We start from the raw sequence: 22,344 nt of genomic DNA, 5'->3' as shown, positions 1-22,344 counted from the left end.
CTATTTCTTAGTAAGAAGCATAAACCTTCCAAACTAGAGTCACTATGAGTCACATAGTGTAAATTCTTGCTTTACGGTGCCTCTGATCAAATACAGTATCTCAAAATGCTTCCTGCTCTGAGATATTAGTGTATTGTCAATATTTTTTTAAATCTAAAAACTAATTCAAATTAATTTTTTTAAACTATCACACTCACACTTTAGTATATAAAGTATTACTATAGTAATCTAATATTCTTCATATAGCAGTGAAGACAAGAAGGCATTCCCTAACAATATTTCCACCAACAAATTGAAAACAAAGTTATTTTTTACTCTGTGATTTCTGTTCCTCAAATATTATGCTCTATTCCTTTTCTTACCTCTTTAAATTAGGGAGTGTATTAAGAGGTCAAAGAATGGAGGAATAAGATATCAAAGCCAAAAAATGTCTACTGTGCATGAAAAGAAAGAAGGGCGGTAGACCTGAGAGGCTGTGGGAGAGAGGCAGGACTCCGGGCAGAGGAGAATTGACAACCTCAAGGCCAGTGAGAGGTTGAGGTTTGCTTTATGTTTATTATGGTAAAGCACATAGTAAATGCTGATGGATAAGATAAAGGGAATGGTGGTGTCAAAGGCTAACTCAGAAGTCCTCCGGCTCTAATATACATAAGAACTACCTGAAGTGTTTGTTTAAAATAGAGACCTTAGTCCTTATCACCAGAAATTCCAACTCACCCAAGGGGTTAGGGAAGGCTCAGGGGAAGAAAAAAAAAAAAGGTCCTTGGATACTTGAACAGAGACACCTGGCCACAAATATTGAAGCTCTTAAAAGAGGAGAAGACACGGACCCAGGGTAAAGAAATCTAAAGGATACGAAAAGGGATGCTGAGTGGAAGTCGAGGAAGGAAGGAAAGGGAACTAGAAAGTTACTGTACAAGGAAATAAAGAGAGTGGGCCAGAAGCCTTGAGTGTGATACGGGTGTGCGAGAAGACAAGTAACAAGTCAGAGGCAATAAACCGCCATAAAAAAGCAAATATATCTAGCCCATTAAGGCTTTATTTTGAATTTTTAAAATACTGAGTATTATATTTTTTCTTAAAAAAAAAATAACACGAATGTTAAGGGAGAGTTAAGGGGAAATAAAGGAAGAGAGGTAAACCTGAGCCCATCACTTAGGAATCATTGCTACTAACATTTTTGGTGTGTTTTAATTTTTCTGTTTAGTTTTTGCAAGGTTGCTGATGTTTTATAATGTTGAAATAAATGGGTATATGAGATATAGCCTGCATCTGGAATGACATCAGCATCTCCTACCATAATATTATTACAGAAGCTTTATTTGTTATCGGTGGTGGTGTGTGTGAGTGTGTGTATGTGTGTTCATCCTTATGCAGGTAAATGTGGAGGCCAGAGGTTAAGGTCAGAGACTGTTCCTTAGGAGCTCTCAGTCTTGTATTTTGAGACCTGTGTCTGCCTCTGCAGCACTGAGATTGTATGTGAGTTCTATCACACAAAGGCTTTCTAAGTGCATGCTGTGGCTTGAACTCAAACTTGCAGGGCAAGCCATTTTCTGGCTTAGGCATCTCCACAGCCCTTGAACTTTATTTCCAATGCCTGCCTCCTGTTCACGACAGCCCGCTTTCGTATCTGTGCTTGTCTGCAGGTAGTCCTGGGCATCGGGGAAGGAAGACCTACCAGTGTGATTTTATGTAGTCTTTGTCATTGATGCTATAGTTCTATAGTGTTCTTCTCCTTGTTAGTGGCTGGCTAAGGAGCAGGAAGACAGCTTGCTTTTTCAGACAAGAGACAGGGCAGGTCTACAGGTAGATTGTGTGAGAGGCTCTCAGTTCTTAAAAAGGAACACAAGGAAGCGGTCATCTTTTTCTGACTCCGGAATTTGTCTGATGAGGAAACCATGGGCTGGTGCATGGAACTGCTGCAGCCATCTTGTGGTCATTAAGGGAGCCCCAGTATACACAGTGAAGATGGAAAACCAGAAGAGTGGGGACAACTGAGTCCCACATTATCTTGTCACTTCAGTGAATGACAAATCCCTAGACCCTATCTTAAAACGTCTTATCAAATAGTAGAGAAACCCTCTATTGTTGAAGCTCCTACTAGTTACCTTTCCTGTTTCTTTCATTTAAAAACAGCCTAATAGATAAGGAATAATTTACTTTTTTTAAAAAAAAAAATGTTTTCTTGGGGGTGGCATGGAATTTTAAGTTTCCTTACAGTTTTTTTTTTTGTTTTAATTATCAATTTTTTTGGCTGTTTCAATAGAGAAAAATCACATGGCTTAGATAATAAGGTAATTTGTGTGGGGTGCAGGCAATAAGTAATAAAAAGAAGAAAAGAACAAGCATGAACTTGAACTATCTCAGGTCATCAGAGCTGAATCATTCTGCATCTCCACCCCCTTTATTGCTCATTCCTGTCATCAGCAGTAGCTATCAATGTCAAGTGACATGTTAGAAGGGGAAAATTGAGAAATACAGTCTCAACACACTGGTAAGTGTGAACACAAGTAATCCTCTGCAACACACAAGCGTTTGCAACTTATTACATAGTTTCGTCAACTTGTTCTCTTCCCTTATCACAATAATATTAAAATTATATGGTAGTAAGAAAAACAACTCATTCCATACTCATCTGCTATTAAGAATTTCTGTTGTTTATGCATAGTGTTAAGTCTAGATGTGTTGTCACCTGTGTTGACACTCTTCTGTTTCCCAAGCACCTCCCAGGAGCTGGGTGCTCATCCAGAGTTGAGACAGAAGTGTCTAACCAAATATTTAAGTGATGCAGCTCAAATGTTCTTACTAACATCTGACAAACGAACTGAAGAAATTCCCAGCATTAATTTTTATTTCATCAGCAGAGGCATTTGGGCCTATTTATAAATTTAGATTCTGAATTTGCCTCAGAATTCAATTTTGTGAAGTTTTCCTCTTATCCAATGATGTATTGCAAAATAACAATGCTAATCACTACAGTAATAAAGTGCATTTCAAGCTAAGTGCCCATAAAAGTACCTAGCACTCCCTCACAATTCCACACAGGCAACTGGTTACAATGTAATTAGTGTTCAGAAATGTTCAGATGATATTATCATCACAACTCGATGGTCATTTGTGAATGCTGTTCATTAATTTTTTTCTGCACTGTGGCTATGACTGGAGATCTTTCCTCCTCCAAGTCTTTTGCCAAGGCCATTGATTCATAAGTTGACTATGATAGAGGGTGTAAGGAAACACAGGTTAATCTGAAACACAAATAAAGACTCTAGTCTGAACTAAGAAAACAAAAATACAAAACGACCCAGCAGCTCTATTTCCCAAGACACAAGATCTGCCTTGTCCTTATAATGTCCTTGAAGAGTGTGTCACATAAGATTCATTTCCTGCATACTTAAACATAGAGGAGAAAAACCCTCAGAGTTTGGAGAGGAAACAACTATTCAGAATTTCACCTGGAATCATGAAGAACGTGTAGAGTCAATGGGCAGAGTAGATTGTAGTCCTGTCTGAGCCTAGATGGCCACTGGATTTAAGAGCTATTAAATTAAGCTCTATCACACAGATTTTAAATCAGTGGAGAAGTCAAGATTCCTAAAATGTGCTACTAAATGCATCAAGACAGAAACAGATAACGAAAACCAGGTTGGGTGTGGTGGCTCATGCCTGTTACCCCAGCACTCAGGAGGCGGAGGTAGAAGGATCAAAGCCAGTCTGGGCTACAAAGTAAGTTCTTGGCCAGCTTGGTTTGCAATGGAAGAAACCCTTGTCTTTAAATAAAACAATAGCAAAAATGAAACCAAAAATGTAGGGGCAACTGTCACAAGATTTGGCAACAGAAAAGCACACAACAAACATTTGTTAAATCAAGGAATAAGGAAATAAACTGTATGTGAATTGACCTTGACTTTTGAAATGGTGTGTGGATGGCTTTCTCTGTGCTTCCTCTCTCCCTGGTGAGTCTTATTTTGCCAATGAGAATAAATGCTGGCTCTATCAATCTTCAGTAGGGACCTTCAGGATATGTTTGCAGCCTGGTAATGGGCAAGGGTCATTCTTTTGTAATTTATCCAACCTCTGTGCTGCTGAACTGTGACACTTGTAGTATGTAGGGGTGGGTGGCACTGTGAATCTGGCTACATGGAAAAAGCCTGAAAGATTGGTGTGTGTGTGTGTATGTGTGTGTGTGTGTGTGTGTGTGTGTGTGTGTGTTGGGGAGGTTGTCTTTAGGGACAATTGATGTTAATCCTGCCCTGAAGTATTTAAATCTTCCATGTCAAGGCAGGCAGAATCTTGAGAGTAAAGAGCTGGGGTAGGTCACAGAGTTAATTCTGTACAAACAGCCATTAATTCCTCTAAACACACACACACACACACACACACACACACACACACACACACACACACCACTTCATTCCTAACCCTTCCTAGGGAAGGCTCTGAGCTTTCTTTTTTCTGGGGATGCATTTGTGCTGGGCTATAAACAGAGACAGGGGAGGTGATAGTTGCTGTAGAGAATCGAACCCCTGTGAGACCAAGAGATGACTTTCATCCAGCCCCCTTGAAAGATGGGGGACAGATGAGTCTAAAATGCTTTGAAACCCCTTGGGGAAACTGTATCAAACAGGCACTGGTGAGAAATCTTATCTTCAAATCCCCACCTATCGTTCTGGAGGATCCTAAGGTGTCAAACGAACAAAGGACTTGTTGCTAGATATTCCCTGAAGGTTAGGCGACCCATCCTTGCACAAATAATATAGTTTGCTCAATTCAGCCTGTTTTTCAGTATTAAACTATTTATGAGCTCTGACTGGGCCACTGGGCCACAGGATCATGATCTCTAAATGGTGTCTTTTTGTTTTGGCACCATTCTGCTGTTGACCTCCACCCAGAACCTTCCCCAAATCCCACCAACTTCCGGGATGCCACTGTCCTAGAGTCCTATGCTCCAGAGCTACTTGGGAAACACTGACGAGCTTTAGAAGGCTATCACATATCAACTACAAGGACTAGCCTACACTTGACATTTTCCCAAGGGCAGAACTTGGCCAGTGACCTCACTCACTTTGCTTTGTGGAGAAATCCTAACCTTCTGACAGAATTGATCTCCACCCTTGGAAAGAAATATTGTGTGCAAACACAAGTGTGGTTTCTCTTTCCTCCTCTTTCCCCATCCTCCCTAACTTCCTGTGCTGCTGCTGGAGAATTTTACACTCATCCCCCGAAGGCAGGATAAAGTCTGTGTTTATAGTAAGAAAGCTTGGTGTTCAAAGTCTAATAGTAGGAGAAGCTGCCCACCATAAACTTGGACAACAGGTCAAGGACTTCCAGAACACGAAGCTCTTCTCGTGGAGTGTTTCTTGCCATCAGGGCCTTCCAAGGGTTTAACAGCGAACGATGTGTTGTCAGCAATGGTTACTATAGTATACTTACCTGAAGGAATAAAATTACTAAACATAGAGACTGGAATAAACAAGAGGGGCAAGACCCCAAGGCTATTCAATTGTATGTAGTTGATTCCATTTCAAAATGCCACAGTACAAAAAGAAAGAAAGAAAGAAAGAAAGAAAGAAAGAAAGAAAGGAAGGAAGGAAGGAAGGAAGGAAGGAAGGAAGGGAAAAGGGAAGTGCTCAAATTTTATTAAGAGAACTGGAAGTCCTGCTTTTAAACCCTAGGAATGAAGAACATCTTCCCATTGAATCTTCAGGACTTGTCCACTCCTCTGGGAAGCCAGGGGAAAAACAGAAGTTTGACTAGCATGCAGACTCATGAAACTCAGAAACAGGAGAAATTTTATTTTGAAAATACAGTCTTTAAAAGATAAATTTGGCTTCCATTTTCCATGTCTGGGTGCATCCAACAAGATACAAAAACAAACAACAGGACGAAGACCCACGTTATGTACAGGGCTCTAAAATGAGCCGTGAATATCTACAAGGATCTAGAACATGCTGGCTGATGGGGGGGGCTGGGGTGAATGTGTGGCTTTCTAGAGTTCTCAGTCCTCAGGAAGCACAGTTAACTCGCTGGAGCTGCAGGTGCGGCTGCAGCCCGGGAAGATCTGGGGTCAATGAGGATGGGGGGGGGGGCCCCCGTGGATAGGGGAGGGAGCCGCGGCCGCACAGGACAGATCCTGGGCTTCGCTAGAAGTTCTGCCGCGGGGTGTGAGTCAGGCTGTGCCGCCGCAGATCACAGTTTCGCCTGAACACTTTGCCACACTGCTCGCAGCTGTAAGGCTTGATGTCTGTATGGGTGAGAAGGTGAGTTTTCAGATTACTTCTCTGATTAAAGGTTCTTCCACATGTGGGGCATTTGTGTGGAGATTCCTGTTCAGATGTGAAGGAAGCAAGGCAAAGGATTAATCCTTCACACCACCACCGGTACCTTCCTCAACAGCTTCCGTCTTATCTGCACCAAGCCTTAACAAAACAAGCGCGGACAGCAAAAGAAGGGACCTGCAGGGACAGATCTGTGCTCCTAATCCGCCCATCGTCAAGCACGCGCGCAGGCGCCCGCGGAGGCCCGATGGCACTGATAAGACCACCTCGGTGGGCCGCGTATTTCATCGCCACGTCAAGGGCAGGAAAGGGGGAGGGGCTCTAACCCACTCCTAAGGAGCCGCATTCTCCCGGGGAATGAAGCTCGTGTTTGTTGGAAAATTAAACTGTTCCTCAACGTCCTAAATTATGAGACCCCTGGGAAAGAGAGCATATGGGATTTCACCACGGCTCCATTGTCAAAATTACCTTTATTTCCTCCCAAAACACGGAAGTTTTAAATGCAGAGCACATGGGAGTGAAAATAATAATAACATTACGATTTATTATAAATCGGCTGGCCTGTTCGTAGAGAAAAATTCTCATGTAATATTAATCTTATATTTAAAAAAAACAAGTGTTGCCTCACCCTCCCTGGAAAACTAATCTAAAAAGAGCCTTAAGAAACAGACACTACCTCGGACGCTTTTTGCATTCATTTTGAAAGGAAGAAAACGGACTTACCTGCATATGTAAAGTTTTGTGAACTGCTAGAGTTCTAGACTGACAAAATCCTTTCCCACACTCCTGACATTTGAAGGGCTTTTCTTTGGAATGGATATACCTGAAAATCAATACAAGGTTCCATTGAAATGATCGCCCCTGAGGTTTGGGATATGCTTTCCACAATTATGCCAATGAAATTTGGAGAGGGCAAAGGAATCGCTGTGTCTATTATTGATGTTGTTTTTAGGTTTTCTGTGTAATCTGTTTATAGTTAACCTCAACTAACAGACTTCTCTGAAACATTGACGGGCGGTCTGGCTTCATCTACACTTGACCGCCCTCTCTGGCCTATTTCTGGAGCTCCAAAAGCTGCCCCCGAGAACCTTTCTAGGCCTCCAGGCTTTTCCCTGGGATTTAAACTGGCCAAATCTAAACGGAAAGGAAGGCTGGATGGGATGGGGGCTGGTTTTGAGAATGACTTGACAAGAAAGTTCCACCTCAGAAGTCACAGATACATTTCGGCGAAACCTCCACACCCCTATCATGGGAATAATTTCAACCGGATAGATATCCTTTACTAATCCAGGGTGTGAGGATGGTGGAAACTGTTGCTTAAGACAGTGACATCTCAAGACTCCCTCAAAGAATAAAAAACTCTGTGGGGGGCACGTGTGTGTATGTGTGTGTGTGTGTGTGTGTGTTGTGAGGGGGGACTCAATAGATTCTCCAGAAATGGCTCCACAGCAGCCAAAACGGGCATCCTTCCACCCACCCAGTTGGAAGGACTCCGGGATCCCCCACCCCCACCCCGAGGCCTTTTCACCCCTCACTCAGTACAGAAGGAATAGAATTACTGAGTCCTAGGCCAAGGCCAAGCTGCCATATTTTTTTTCCTGCTAAAGGGCAGAGGAAGGCCCCTTCTCATCCCAAAGAAGCAGCGGGGGGCAGGCTGGGGGGAAAGGTAAGCACCGTGGTCCACTGAAACTGGCTGGGGATGGGGATTTGGATGCGTAATCCCTAATTGAGGGGATTTTAGTGACACTTGGAATGCCTAGGGCAAATTCTCCCTCCTTCCCACATTCCCTCCCGTAGGTAGTTCCCAGCCTCACCTGTGATCTCGTAGGTGATCTTGCCTCCGAAACGCCTTGTGGCAGATGTCACACGTGTACGGTCTCTCATCCGTGTGGGTCCTCTCGTGGATGAGCAAATTGTAGGATTTGGTAAAGTGTCTGCCGCAAAACTTACAGATAAACTCCTTTTTCGTTTTGGAGGGCAATCTCCCTCGGGAAGGTTTTCTGTCCGGAGCCAGTTTACTGAGGCCCGAGATGGGGCTGCCCAGCCCGGGGCTCAGCTTGGTCAGGTCTCCCATTTTAGGGGGGTCTTCTTGCGTGGCGGCCACCGCCAAGTTGGCAAAGTCAAAACGGGGCCGGTCCTTGTGCAGGGCTGGAAGTACGTGGGCAATGGCACCCTGCTTGGGGTGGAACAGGTGGGTGGCAAAGGGTAGTGCGGGGAAGGGGAAGCGAGCGTCCATGAGGCCCTGTGCAGCAGCCATCTCCGTGATGGTGGAACGGGTGATCTCGTGCATGTTGGGGTACCCCAGCGTCCAATGGTTCATGTGCATTGTCTGCACAGCGCTGAGCCCGTACAGGCCCTGAAGGTGGTCCACCGCGGCGGGGAAGGTGTTCACTGCCTGCAGGAAGGAGTAATTCGTGAGCTGCAGCGATGGGTGGAGTGGGATGGGCGCTGGCAGGGCCTTGCTCCCCATCTTCCTGATGGTTCCGGAGGGGTGCAGGGAGCCGCCCCTTTCTTCCAGGTCTCAGAGGCCGGCGGGCGTGAGAGAAAAAAGAAAAGAAAAAGCAGCACGCAGAGGAAACCCTAAAAATGTCCAGGGGGAGAGAGGGCGACACCGTGATTATTATCCGTTGAGTACTTGGGCAACCGCGAGGGTTACATCTCCTAAGTTCCCTTCTCCCTGGTCTCCCAAACCTCGAGACTTCACATCCTGGGCAACAAGTGGCCCTCTGGCGAGCGGGTGGTAGGAAGATCGGATTCCGGGTGAGGGGACTCCGCCCGGGGAAAGAAAGGGAGACTCGGGCGCTGCACCAGCCTGGACCCCTGTCACCCGCATCCTCTTAGGAGCGGAAATCAGGGGGGCCCAGAGGTCAAGGCCCAAAGGCTGGAGAGCCAGCTGCTGTCGCTCGCTGGACAAGCTTGCCAGCTCCCTGGGACGCCGCAGGTCGTGGCTCCGATCCGACCCCGAGGGCCTGGTTCGATCCATGTGCGTGGCTTTCTTCCCACTCTGTGCCCCACTCAGGTCGCCTCCCCCGCGCTTACCCGGAGCACTTTGTCCTCCCGGGCCCTAACAGTGCTCCGCTTCGCCCCACTCTGACCTCGCCGGCTTTCCTTTTCCTTCCCCTGCCTTAGTCCCATTTATCAGCAGTGACGGGCCCGCGGGAAAGAAAAGTGACACCTTGGGGGCTGGGTTCGGCCTCAGCTCACCCCTTCTCCTCAGGGGCTGCCTCTCCTCCCACCCCTTACCAAGATCCCTTCCAGATGGTTCAGACTCCAGCCTGCTTGGGGTGAGGACACCGAGTTTCTGAGGCCAGAACCCCTTTTCCTAGACTGACCGCCAGGCTCTCAGAAAAGGGGGGGGTTCTTCCTGATCTGGCACCCTCGGGAGGCCCGGGGTGGGGGTGAGCGCTCTGGAGGAGGCCAAAGGAAGGAGCCGCAGGGGGTCCTCGCAAACTGCCAGGCCTGGGGTGTGTGTGGCCTGCTGTGGGCGTCCACGCTGGGCAACCCAGGTTCCCTGGAGCGCCTCACCTGCGTCCACAGTGGGTTCACAGTCTCCCACAGCCAAGCAACCCCCTTTCATAAGTAGATTCTGCCAGCGCCGCCGCCGAGGGTGGCCTCCCAGGTGCAGGGTTTAGAGCAAGAACTTGGCCAGGCACAAGGAAGCAAGCCGGCCAAAGGCACTGCTAACCCTCAACACCTGAGGTTTGGGACTAGGCCGGAAGATGGGAGGGCCTCTTCAGCTCTCCCTGCCCTCAGAGGTCTTTCTGCACTTTCCTTCCCCCCCCCCCCGCCCCATCCAACGCGTTTACGGAGTGATGCTTGGGGCTGTCTCTACCAGCAGGCTTATAGGGGGCTGCGCTAACGACGCAAGCGCTCTGGCAAGACTGGAACTAGCTGCTTCCGCGGGCCCCCACCTTCCTCCGCTGTTTGGAACAGTCTGGAGACAAGAGATTTATTAATGAACTGCTTCTGCCTGGTCATATGTGGTCTGGGAGTTCAGGCCGGGAGTTAACGAGAGGTGTGTAACAGTCAGAGGGTCTCAGTCAGGCCATTCAACCGAAACGGTAAACTCCCATTAGTACTAAACTTTCCCACCGCACAAATCACTATTCCCTTTTGTTCCGCTGCAACCTTTCTCAGACCCCCTCCTATGGAGTGTGTGTGTGTGTGTGTGTGTGTGTGTGTGTGTGTGTGTGTGTAGGGGAGGAAGATTCTCCTAAGGTCATTGATCGTTTTCTCTTTAATTCGAAATAGTAAATTTCATCCTTATGTCCTTCTCCGTGGGTAATGAGGATCTTCTAGGGAGTCAAAACCTTTTCCCCTAGTGTTAAAAAACAGCCTCTCTCTCTAGCATAGAGAGGAAATCGAAATTATTATTTGGGTGTATTCCCAGACTAGATTTCTTAGAAATAAATAAAAGAGGCAATGAACGCATGATCCTAAGCATAGGCCGTGTAGGTCCAATATGGAGTGTTGGAATGACTATCAACATTTATGATGGTCTTTCCTTTTTTTTTTTTATTTTTAACTCTAAATGCTCCAAGTGAACTTTGCCATACAGGTCACAATTTTAATTCTGTCAAAGACCTGGGTGCCACTTTCCTCCTCCCAATAATGTGTACTGCAAAAATACACTCTTATCTGTCCGTCCCAATTTGCCACTTCATAGTAAGATTGCTTTAATTTTCAAAGGAAGAGCAAGCCAGTGTGCCCTCCGAAACCCTTTTACAATCAGAATTCCCCTAAACACCTACCAAACACCGCTGCCATAAATAACTAAGGGATTTAGGTTCCCATGTTCCTCTTCAGTGGCTAGCAATGTATGTCAAACCATCGCTTAAGTGAACGCAGAGGTCTAATGTACTTTCGTTTTGTTGGGGCTGAGTGCACACTCCATCTCAGGCAGGCGCTAACTGCGGGTCCTGTGCAGTCATTTCTCCACCGGCCTGTTTCAGAGCACTGCTACTTTTAATTTTGCGAGGAGAGAAAGTTAAGTCATGAACGGTTCAATGGAGATGAAGCCACATTTCTTTCATCGGGTTCTCAATGGAATTCCCGGGCATGTTATACGTTATTTTGTAAAATTCAGTTTCACTGGCTGTCAGCAAGGGAGAATTCTACATATTAATTTCAGTTTGGCGAAACTTCCAAAACACTGGAGAACACGGGATCCCTGGTAATTCGATAAAGACTCTTCAGTTTTTGGTAACAGCGGTGTTAAACCGAATTATCTAACAACAATCCAGTCCGGGACCATCTGCTAAACCCCGTGTTTTGATTTCTGAGTGAAATGACGGATGGATGAGTATCTTCGCTGTATTTCAGCTAGAATACAAGAGAATTTTTATATAAACCAGAGATCTCTAGTAGAAAAAGATCTAAAATCATGATGGGGGGGGTTGATCAGGTGGAGGGGAGCAGTCATGAAAGTTCCTGCCCCTTCCCCGCGCCTCTGCCCTCCCAAGGAGTTAATTAAATTAGGATGCCCTCCGCCTAATCTGGGTTTGTCTCCGCTGCCTTGCTGCCCAGACTGTTCCAGACTGCAGTTTGTGGAGTCCGCTGCAGTTAGCTCTCTGCACCCAGTTTCGCTTCGGGAGCAGTCAGCGCTTTATTTAAATCTCCGCTCACAGGTGGGGAGACCGAGCCAGCGCCTCTGCCTCCACAAACACCTTGTCCACCTTAATCTATACAACCACGATTCTTTTCCCGGATATTTCTCCACAACCCAAAAGTCTCGGCCCCCGAGGAGCTTGCTTGCTGCCCTCTCGGCAAAGGCGGGAGTGGAAGAAAAAGCAAGAGAACAGCACACGCTTGGGAGGGGGAAAAAAATCACCCATGACTGGACTATTCCCTTGTGAACTGTGCCTTCCGAGTCGCTGGCTTGACCGTCAGCACCGTGGGTTCCGGCCCTTCTGTGCTGCGAGCCAGCCGGGGCTGTTGCAGGACGCGTAGGTCCCGGCTTTCTAGAGCAGGGAAGCAACATCTCCGGATGATGCGGTTTGGCCACAAAATACGCCGATCGGCCTTTTTCTAAATCTAGCCGATGGCGTAAAGCAAAAACCAAACTAAGGGGCAGGCAGCACACAAAAGTTCGACTGGGTGTGTTAGTTGGGAGTCGCGTGCTGGGGGAGGGGGGCGGTGGAGCGGAGGAAGCCAGAAACACGAGGCCGGGACTGGGGTCCGTCCACGGGAGCGCTCCTCTGAATCTGTGGCACTCCAGGCAGAACCTGGGCGCCCCTTGAACCCCCACGACCCTTCCTTCGGTGGGGCAGCGGGCCCCGGAGACACTCACCGCCAGCGCCGAGGTCTGCCTGGGCAGCGCGGTTCAGACTAGGTCCGGGCAGCAGAGCGCACAGCTTGGAAAGGTCATGAAGTCCAAGCTGGGAGGACTTCTTTTTCGACGCGCAGTCCCGGGAGCCGAGGACATGATCTGGGGGAGCGAAGCGAGAGCGGATCGGGGTCTTCCTCAGTGCGTGCGAGAGGGATGTGTAAAGAGCGCGCGAGCTCAGCGCTCGCCCAGACCGCTGTGTCTGGGCCACTTTCTCGCCGCTGACTGCGGGTAAAGTCGGAGCCCGCAGCCCTGCAGGGCCATCACCCTCCGGCAGCGAGCACGCAGAGCAGCGTCCCAGCCCACGTCCCGCCCCAGGCTGGCCCAGGCCGGGAGTCCAAGGCTTTAGTAGCGGCCCCGCCTCCCCTCCCGGCGAGCGTCCTGAAGTGGAGTGGGGCTGCAGCACCCAGGCTCCGCCTCCACGCCCGGCGCCCGCTAATGGTCCACTCTGTTTACTTGTGTTTGGATAGCAACTGAGTCTTAAAGGCGCAGGTTTGCCTGAGGTTTCCCGGTTAACCCAGACGCGGAGCCCAAGGTGACTCAATTCAAATCTCATACACAAAGACAACGCCCAGCCCCTCGACACTTTTTCTACACTCTGTTCGAAGCTCAACTATTGGGTCTTGGCTTTTCGGAGTCCTCAGAGAAGTCCAAAGGGCATTTCTCATTTTGTACTTTTACTTCGCTAGCTCGCCCGGCTTCATTTCCACGACTTAACACGTTCCTATGGCCATCAGCTGCTTCAAAGGGCCAAAGCAACCAATTCGGATTTTGTTCTCCAGCATGTGCCGCCCTTCCCCCAGTGTAAAATAGTTCTATCCATACTTTTGATCAGTTATGGCTATACGCGTAGTCTGTTTTCCTCCTCTGTTTTCAAAAAACAAAGTTTTGTTTATGAAAGTGACAATTGACTAATTTCATAATTAGTGGCCAAGACATGTGGAATGTTCTAGAAGAAATTCCTTCCAATATCTAAGCTTTAATCAACTAATGTACATTTCATAAGCAGTTAACCAACTTGGTTAAACGAGTGGGCATCTGCGATGCATTGGCAAACAATAAAAAGAGCCCATCTGGAATGGGTGAAGAGCAATCATTTTTAAATTTTAGGAAAATACTATTCCAGTGTCTCAAAACACACATTTATCTCCACTCTCAGCAAAAATTTGAGTTCATTGTTCAGCCGCCAGCAAAATTAATCGAATTTGACGTGCAATGGTAGGCTTCCTAGCTCTCCTAAAGGTTTAGTTACATTGTGAGCATGTAAATGAAAAGGCATTCCAGCCCCTCTGGAGTAGAGTGACAAGTAATGACAGGGATCCACACCAAGAGCTTCGTTTCAGATGAGAAGCGCCTGAACAGAGCTAAGCAAACCGTCTTAGGTCTCAAAGTCATTGGAAGACACCTACGTTAAACGGGTGTTTGAGGGGCATAGATCTGTTTAGAGAAACTGTACAGTTCAAACGCCTTCCGCCAAAAGATGCTTCTCGGTCACCCTTCTCAAAGGACAATTGCAGTAACCTCAACTGTGCGGGAAGTGGACAGACGTTAGCAGAACGCTAAGGGGCCGTCAAAGGCTAAGCACAGACGCCATGCAAACCATCCCAGGTTAAGGCAAAAGCCTTTTTATTTTAATGTTGTCAAAGTGAATATAAATTTCCGTTTCTTTGGTAAAACATAAATTCAGGAGCAGCAGGTCGTCCTCCCCCCCCCCCCCCGCCTCTTTCCAGTTTTGGGTTCACAAGCTTTACACAGTGAGCCTGGGGCGGAGAGACTCAGTGTTGCTCAGTATCTTGCAAGGTTTAACTACTTCAGATTAGGCGAACAGCATGGGAGTAGGAGACCGCCTCGGGGAGTTCGGGGGTTTAAAAAAGAAAGAAAGGAAGGAAGAAACCTTTCCCGAGTGGGTTGCCTAGGGTGCTTTCATTTTAGCGCTTGGTCTTGAGCCTCAGCTCCCAGGATGCCTGCGGTTCCCTCTCTTCAACCACCTCATTCCTTCCACAGCCTTTCTCAATTTGGAGAACGGGAGGGAACTTTCTCTTTATTCAGACCCCCCAACCCCCCCCCCAGGACATACACGCAGCGGGTGGTGACCTGAGCCCTGCGCCCGCTCTTGCTGGCCCCCTTTTCCCTTGGAAGAGGCAACCTCTCCTGCAGCGGGCTTCGCACCTTCACGCCCGGCGTGCACAGGGTACCGCTCCTCTCGCTTTTCCCCTGGGGTAGACGGAATTTCAGACTTCCCACTAGCTGTATCCCTTTCCCCCAAACCTCCGGAGCCAGGGATTTACGGTAAAGATGTTTACCTCGAGCAGGGCAGCCTCGGATGACCTCTTGGACCGACCCAGCCCCAGCACTGCGGTGGCTGGAAAGGTAAGGAGGTGTCCGAGAGCTCGCACCTTGGTGCGGAGCTGCGCGGCCTGGAGAGCCCCGGCGGCCTGCGGGCCCTGCGGCCGGGATGGGCAGGTGCAACCAGCCGAGCTTGCAGCCGAGCGCTGCTCAGCGCCGCCGCAGCCCTCCAGGCTGCCGGGCGCTCACCTGGAACCCTCACGGGAACTTCGGGGTGCTCAGATCCTGGGGGCCCCAGCGTCTTGGGCGCACTGGTTCAAAGAGTCCGCCCATGAGTCGCTCGCTCGCCAGCTGGACCCTCAACAATCCCGGTGCAGAAAAAGCTGGCCCACCCTGCTACCAACAAGCTGTGGGGTCCTGGCGTGCCGCAGCCCAGGTCTCGGAGTCAGCCGCAGCCCAGCTGCGCCCCCAGGTCTGAGTCTCCGCGGAGCTGTCCCAGCTCCCTCTGGAGCTCAGATGTTTGTTCATTTGGAAAGTCTCACGAATGAATCCGGTCAGCTGCTGTCCTCACCGGCCCTGGGCTTTCGACACCGGGGAGACTCGCGGGGGAAACAGCTAACACAATGATCTAGAGCGGGCTTTGCGGTTGCAGCCCCAAACTCAACAGCAACATTTACGCTATGGAAGGAAGGGACAAGGCCTAGCACAGGAACACTCAGGGGAGCTGGGAGTGGTGGTGGTGTGCAGTGCAGCCCCTCAGCCCACCCAAGAGTCTGCGGGTGGAGCAGCAGGTGTCACACACAGATTCCCTGGAGTTGACTGCGCGCAGCGAGCATGCTAAATAACTTGCACCGCTTTGAAACCAAATTACTGAAAGCTTATCTTCCTCCCAACCCCCCCCCCAGGACCCCTCTGAGGGCCGGCTTCCGGGCCCCTTAGCTTTCCCCAGCCTCTGCGGAGCGGAGATCTTTCGCTGTGTTTTGCAGCAGCCAGTGAGTGCACGCACTCCAGTCACAGAGCAATGAGGGGGCGGAAAGGCTGGCACGCCTTAGTCGCGGAGTTGAGGGTGCAGAGGTAGGGGGCCAGGCTTAAGAATTCCATCTTCTAAGAAAGTGTGGCTGCTGGGTCTCGGGCTCTCCTTTGGGGCAAGGTGGGAAAGCGCGCCGGGGCAGGCTGTGGCTCCGCTGCCGGCTAGAAGGGCCGCAGCGCCCCCTGGAGGCGCACGCCGAACACTTCGTGGCGTGGGCTCCTGGCTTTGAGTGTGTGGCCTCCAGCGATCTCGCTCACCCCTTGCTTCCTTTGGCTTGAACCCGAACCCTTTTGCAGGAGAGGGATAGTAATGTGTACAGCAGGCAGCTAGTCTAATACCCCAGCCATGGGTGCTCGCCCTGGCTATTCCAAGCCAGACTTTATTGACCAGTCCAGGCGCCCTTGCTGGACCATACCCACTAAAGAGATGTGAGGAGGGTTTTTTGTGCTCACAGGTACCCTCCTTGTGTCCTCGCTCTTCACTTAGCTTCATCCCATCGGAGTATGCAGCATACACACTCTGACTACTACCTCAAGAGACACCAAGTCACACGAAGAGGGAGCAGCTTGGCCTAATTTAGAATCTCAGGGAAAGCTTCCTGACCAAGCCTAGAGGGGGGCGGGGGAGGGGGGGCATGCAGACCCAGGGCTCTGGTCCAGTCTGTCTGAATTGTCAAGTTCAGAGCTAAAACAAAGCCATCCCAGAGACCTGTCACCAGGGCCGGAGTGCCCCAATGCTTTTCTGCCAACTAGAGTATCACAGGTCTCCAGGCTCACAGTCTGGTCCAGGTTGGGAGAAGGGCGCAGGACCAGTGGAACAGTGGGCCGGATCGCACAAGTACTGGGCAAGACTGGCAAGAGTTGGTTCTGTGTCTCAAGACCAGTGCAAGGAAAGCATGATTCCCAGGATGCATGTGTGGTGACACGGAAGGCTTTGTACTCCTAGTGTCCCCAGGAGCGGCTCTCCTACAGTTAGTTCCCCGTATGTAAAAAGAGCCAGGTCAACTCCTAGGTGAGAGCATAGGCCAACGACAGCTGTCAACTCTTGGTGCTGAACTGGTCAGTATCAGCAACTAGGAAGACAGCAGAGGTCGAGAGCCAGGAGCATCCTAGGAGACTGTGGAACCAGATGAGTTCTCATGCCCTGAAAAGAGACAGCAGCTGGGAACCTGTGCTTTATCAGGCTTTCATGTGGTGTGTGTGTGTGTGTGTGTGTGTGTGTGTGTGTGTGTTTTAGCATTAGCTTCCCAATGCTAAAACGATGGAAATTCTAACAGAAATCTCGATTTCCAGTGAATTCCAATCCTCCTGGCTGAACTGCAGCCACTCTCTCCTGCTTCTGACTTTTGTGTTTGAAAATGCTGGCCGGAAGACAGCCTAGCATTTCCCGTTCTTCACAGTAGGCAGGAGATTTACATTTCTCGGTGTGGTCTGTTAGCATCACATTTGGCTTGTGAGAGGAGCCAAATGTATTTATTGCCTCACCTACTGAGTCAGAAATGGGAGTGAACCCAGCAAATTGGATTTAAATAAGTCCTCCAGGTGAATAGGAGGCACTATAAAGTTGGAGAACCACTGACCCCGGTCAAATCGACATTCGGGGGCAATGGTGGAAGCCCCATTCAGCTCTCAGGCTCCCTCTTTCCCCCTCCCTACACTTTTCTCTCTTCCTTTCCTGGGGAGAATATACATTTAAACATTTGGCCTGGGGCAGCTCGCTCATTCATTCGCTGCTTTATTCATATCGTCACCCTCTGCTCTACAGGGGCAAATTCAAGATCCTTGGAAACCTGGTGAGGATACCAGTGTCTTTCTCTATAGTGGCCACTGAATTGTGAGTCTAATACTAGATTTCATTTGACTTCAAAAAAAAAAAAAAAAATGTTTCTGTTAGGGATCTAGTACACAGAACATCCCATCTCATTTTACAGTGTGTGTCTTTGGAATGCTCATCCACTCTCTTTATCCAGATGAATGTGACTCTTTTCCTAATGTCACTACCTCTTAGGGACTCTAAACATCTGCTGTGTACCCTTCCACACACATCTGCCCTTGCCCTGCCCTGTATATACTACAGGCTACACACAGCATAGGAGCAAAACATCATACCTCATATGATGAAGCATGGGCAAGGGCTAGGGCTGCTGTGTTCCAGGGTCACGCTGAGACTCTTGGGACACTTGAAGGGCCCGAAAGCTATGTACACATTCAGCTTTCTGCTCTATCTACACAACCAGCTCTGTTTCTTCATCTCATTGCCCTAAACTGCCTACCTACCAGGTCACATATATCAGCACATAAGTCTCCTTTCTGGACCTACTGGTTTGTCACCTCCAGTTCAGATCAAGTCCTTTACGTTTCTCTAAGGAGTACGGAAAGATTTTCTTATGGCATAACAAAAACTCTGAATGTCAACAGCACCTTCTAATCTTACACAATTGAGTTCGATTCCCCAGCAAGTTCATCACTTTTCTCTTACTCTCAGGACCCCTGAAACTCGTGTCTGTTCTCATTGAGCAAACAGTCCCCTCAACTGGACCATTTGTTTCCCTCAGAGATTTGGGGCTCAGGGGACTATTGGCAGTAAGAGTAATAGAAAACTTTACAGACAGTAGCTCTCCCCAACCCTTTTTAATTAAAGCTTTGTCATCCTCAATTCCAGACTTAAAAAAAAATACAAAAATAAAAAAAAAAAACTACTTTTTAATCAGTCAATGAAGGAAAGCCACTGAAAACATAGAAAAACTGATTTTTTCCACTGCCCACAGTCATGAGATGTACACACACAGGTCTGTCTCCAGTCTAACGAGTAGTTGCTATTTTAAAATAGTCTTTTCTTATGAGGATTTTCAAAACATAAAATGTGTAATGGTCACGAACATGGTAATCTCTTTACAACCACGGATCCTATTTCTTAACAGGATTTTGCTTCCCAGTGCAAATAGTTTGACACAGTAACATTCAGAGGAGCCAGCAGTTAGGAAATGCCAAGGCCAATATTTGAATTCAGACACAAGTTTTAACAAAGGAAAATGTATATCCTTGTAGCTGTTTGCCTATGAATATTTCCCCAGAGGATTATACACTATTCTTGAATCCAATCCAAGTTGCTAAACTCCAAATAGACTATGTGGTGCCAAATTATAAGGCCCCTTTCAACAATTCCCTTTCAACAATTCCCTTTCAACAAATATATATATATTTATTGTCCATTATGTACTGTGTACTGTTTGAACCCTTAAACTTTTATCCTGACTTAGGTGGGGGCAAGGAAGGTAGAATTTTTAAGATAGGTTTCCCTTGTTTTGTTTCTTTAAGTGTTTAGTGTTTCTATTTATCAGTAATCTGATAATTAAAACATATATTGAATTCTCCTAAAATTTTAGGTCATTCTTGTAAATCAAGGGGAGAAAGTCCGTGTCTAAACCGGCCCATTTACTGAGAAATGAATGGCAGTGTGTGGGGCAGGGTGGCACACGCTTTTAATCCCAGTGGGAGGCAAAGGCAATTGGATCTCTGTGAGTGCGTTCCTGGACAGTCAGGCTACACCGGGAAAGCCTGTCTCCAAGACCAAAAAGAAGAAGAAAGAAGAAGGAGGAGAAGAAGAAAAGGAGGAGGAGGAAGCACCAGCCCAGGCACAGCCATTGGCTTTCCAACCGGAAGACATGTTACAACCATGCTATTAAACATCCGGCTGGGTCCCTTGATAGGTCACCATACTTCACTCAGTCCTCTTCTCGTGTATGATTCAGTAATGAGCCCCCAAAGAGAAAAGGATTGCTTCTTGCTCTGGAGTCAAGGAAGTAGACTTTAGATTGACCCGGTTCTTGTGGGCCAGGATAAACTCAGTTGCAAGCTCAGAGAGTTCAAACCTTATATAAAGTGATAAGCTTCGTTAATTTGCCTCTGAGCTCCAAACATAGATAATATCATAAATCAGGGACACGCCCTGAGAGGCCCACTCCTTTCTTATCCGATGCATGCCTGGTCACACTGCATGTGTTAACTACACATTCCAGTTTACAGTCACCTAACCCTCTTTCTGTGTCCTTTGTCCCCACACACACCCAGGCCATTGCTTGGCAAGCAGGATTGTCTCCAGGATCCAGACTGGGTGGGTTCTATGATGTCAGGGTCCCAGGCTGCAGTGTTTCTAACTTGCATTAGGCCACAGTCACCTTTTCCTTTTGCCTGGAAAAGCACACATAGTGTGTGGTGTCCAGGCCACGAGGCACACAGCCAAATGCCCTCGCGGTGGGCCCACCCAGACCCTGGAGAGTGTGAAGGAAAAGGAGAATGTGTCATATGGGTGTGTTCACTAGTCCTGTTCCCCTCTGCCTCATCCTTGACCGCATTATCTTAACAGGCCATATGACCTGGGAGTAACCTGGATTGTATTAAGAGCAACAGTTGCTAAGATGCTTTGTAAATCAAGGAAGCAAGGGCATGGGTAGATTTTTAAATGTGATTCTTAATAGTAGTAGTAGAGACAGAGTCTTACCATGTAACTCTGGCTGTCCTGGAACTCACTCTGTAGATCAGGCTGGTTTCAAAATCACAGAGGTCTTCCTGCCTCTGCCTCCTGAGGGCTGGGATTAAAGGTTTGCTACTGTGGATGATTCATGTGTTAATCAACTTAAAATGTATGCATTGTGGATTCGGTATGATCAGCCCTGGGTGAATAAAGAGCTCCAGGCCATTGGGGAGATAGACACATTTATATAACTATGGTACCTTGTAAATCACAAAATCTCAGACCCAGCCAGGTGGTGGTGGTGCACGCCTTTAATCCCAGCACTCAGGAGACAGAAGCAGGTGGACCTCAAGGCCACCCTGGTCTACAAAGCTACACAGAGAAACCCTATCTCGAAAAATAAAAAACCCAAACTCTCAGACCCAAGGTTCTTGGTTGATAACTCTCCTATGTTGAGTAAATCTTGCCACTTTCTGACCATCCGGTTAAAACCTTCCACTCCAACACGGAAACATTCTGGCCAAGTGCCAACGAGGAAGGCAAGTTCACTCTTTGACGAGACCCAGCAGAAAACAATACCTAGTCACTGGGCATGTCTGGTGGCGAGGGCTTCTCCCACTTAAGAAGAGAGTGGCTACTGGGGGGAAACCAGTAGTCTCAGCCATGGCATGTCTGGGCTGCCCCTTGCTTCCTTGTGTGCTACAAGGTAACAACAGCCCTGGTCCCATAATCACGGCCTGGGGTCTAGGATCCTGTTCTCTCCCCCTTTGCTGCTCCTGTGGGTGGGTGGGTGTTGAACATCTGTATCTGCAGAAGCCCAGTGCCACCACTTGTCCTTTTCTCTTTTGTTCAGTGTGAGGAAGCATGGACAAAGAAAGTGGATGTCAGGAACCAGCCTGGAAACATCTGGCTATGGATCCTTAAGGCCTCAGGGCACCTCGTCCCTCTGTGATTCGTGCCCTGGCTGTCGGGAGAGCGGACTGATTTAGTCTTTTACTGCAGTACTACTGCATGTCTTCTTTGGGAGGTGGGCTGAGAAAAGAGATAGGACATCACTAGTGGGGCGGTCCCAGATTCTTCCTGGCCAGGTTGCGGTGTGAAGCAGGCTGGGTTGGGGTGGGGGAGGGGGAGCAAATGGGGGGTGGAATCTGCTGCAAAAGCCAGAGCGAAAGCTCAGGTTCCTCAGAGGGGCAGGGTCAAAACTGCAAGCAGACCTCACACACAGTGAGGAAGTCCCTGCTCAGGAGCCCAAGGACAATCTCAAAAGATAAGTATAGAGAAACTTAATTACCATTTAAAGTTGTTCTGATGGGACCTCTCTGCCTGGGGGGTTAGCTCTGCGTCACAGGCAGAGTCCCTCCTGGCAAACTTAGGATGGATACTTAGTAGCTGGGTCTTAGGCTGTGGAGGCAGACAGGAGTAGCAAAGGCCCATTGCTCTGAGTCCCATATGCAGTTACCAGTCAGGTTGCCACCTGGCATGAGACAAGTTTGAGTATAGGACCATGTGTAAAGGTGTTGGTGCCAGTGTGGGGGGAGTGAGATGGCCCCCTCCACCCCGCAGGAACATCTGGAGAGTCATTGAGGACATACTAATATACATTTATACAAGCCCCAGGGGATTCCCATGCCCTGAAGAACTGGCTAGATAGTTCCTTTTACACATTTATTTCCTTAAGAGAGGTATTTTATATTCTACCCTGTAATTCAATTCTTTTGGCTCCCACTCTGCTAAAAAGGAAAAGAACATACAGCCCAAACAAATTTTAAAAACTCAGGTTCTCCCCTCCCGGTTAGCAAATGTGCACAGTTTCTGCTGACTTAGACACATCTGTAAGTGATGACTTGTTTACGCCAACCGTATGGTATTTTAAAAATAAAGTATACTGTTCAGTCTGTGTACAGTCACATTTTCTTCTATCAACCCCTCACATACAAACTTATTTTCCCCCC

At 48.1% G+C, this 22,344-nt stretch overlaps 1 protein-coding gene across 2 annotated transcripts; it reads right to left on the bottom strand.

Annotated features, from left to right (window-relative positions):
* Positions 1-5,984: 5,984 nt before the first annotated feature.
* Positions 5,985-12,711, bottom strand: Osr2 (odd-skipped related transciption factor 2). 2 transcript variants are annotated; one of them, XM_051202569.1, is made up of 4 exons: positions 12,568-12,711; positions 8,093-8,858; positions 7,002-7,101; positions 5,985-6,326 (listed from the first exon to the last, which is right to left on the bottom strand). In XM_051202569.1, exons 2-4 carry the CDS (start codon positions 8,746-8,748, stop codon positions 6,144-6,146), a joined length of 939 nt encoding a protein of 312 aa, XP_051058526.1. In that variant the 5' UTR covers positions 8,749-8,858; positions 12,568-12,711; the 3' UTR covers positions 5,985-6,143. The 2 variants fall into 2 exon arrangements, with proteins under 2 accessions (XP_051058526.1, XP_051058527.1); XM_051202570.1 differs by having other exon boundaries at positions 5,985-6,244; positions 12,568-12,710.
* Between the last annotated feature and the right edge of the window lie 9,633 nt (positions 12,712-22,344).

Source organism: Phodopus roborovskii, unplaced genomic scaffold, assembly GCF_943737965.1.
Source record: "Phodopus roborovskii unplaced genomic scaffold, PHOROB, whole genome shotgun sequence".
Classification (NCBI taxonomy): Eukaryota; Metazoa; Chordata; class Mammalia; order Rodentia; family Cricetidae; genus Phodopus; species Phodopus roborovskii.
The sequence above is the reverse complement of the archived record's forward strand: the minus strand, read 5'-3'. Positions and strand labels throughout refer to the sequence as shown.

Bases quoted from the DNA above. Each gene is read 5' to 3' on its own strand.
- Osr2 (XM_051202569.1), bottom strand. From the start codon at position 8,748: ATGGGGAGCAAGGCCCTGCCAGCGCCCATCCCACTCCACCCATCGCTG. The intron at 7,102-8,092 runs GTGAGGCTGGGA...ATTGATTTTCAG, and splicing joins GATCACCTACGAGATCACAG to GTATATCCATTCCAAAGAAA. The intron at 6,327-7,001 runs GTAAGTCCGTTT...ACATCTGAACAG, and splicing joins ACAAAACTTTACATATGCAG to GAATCTCCACACAAATGCCC.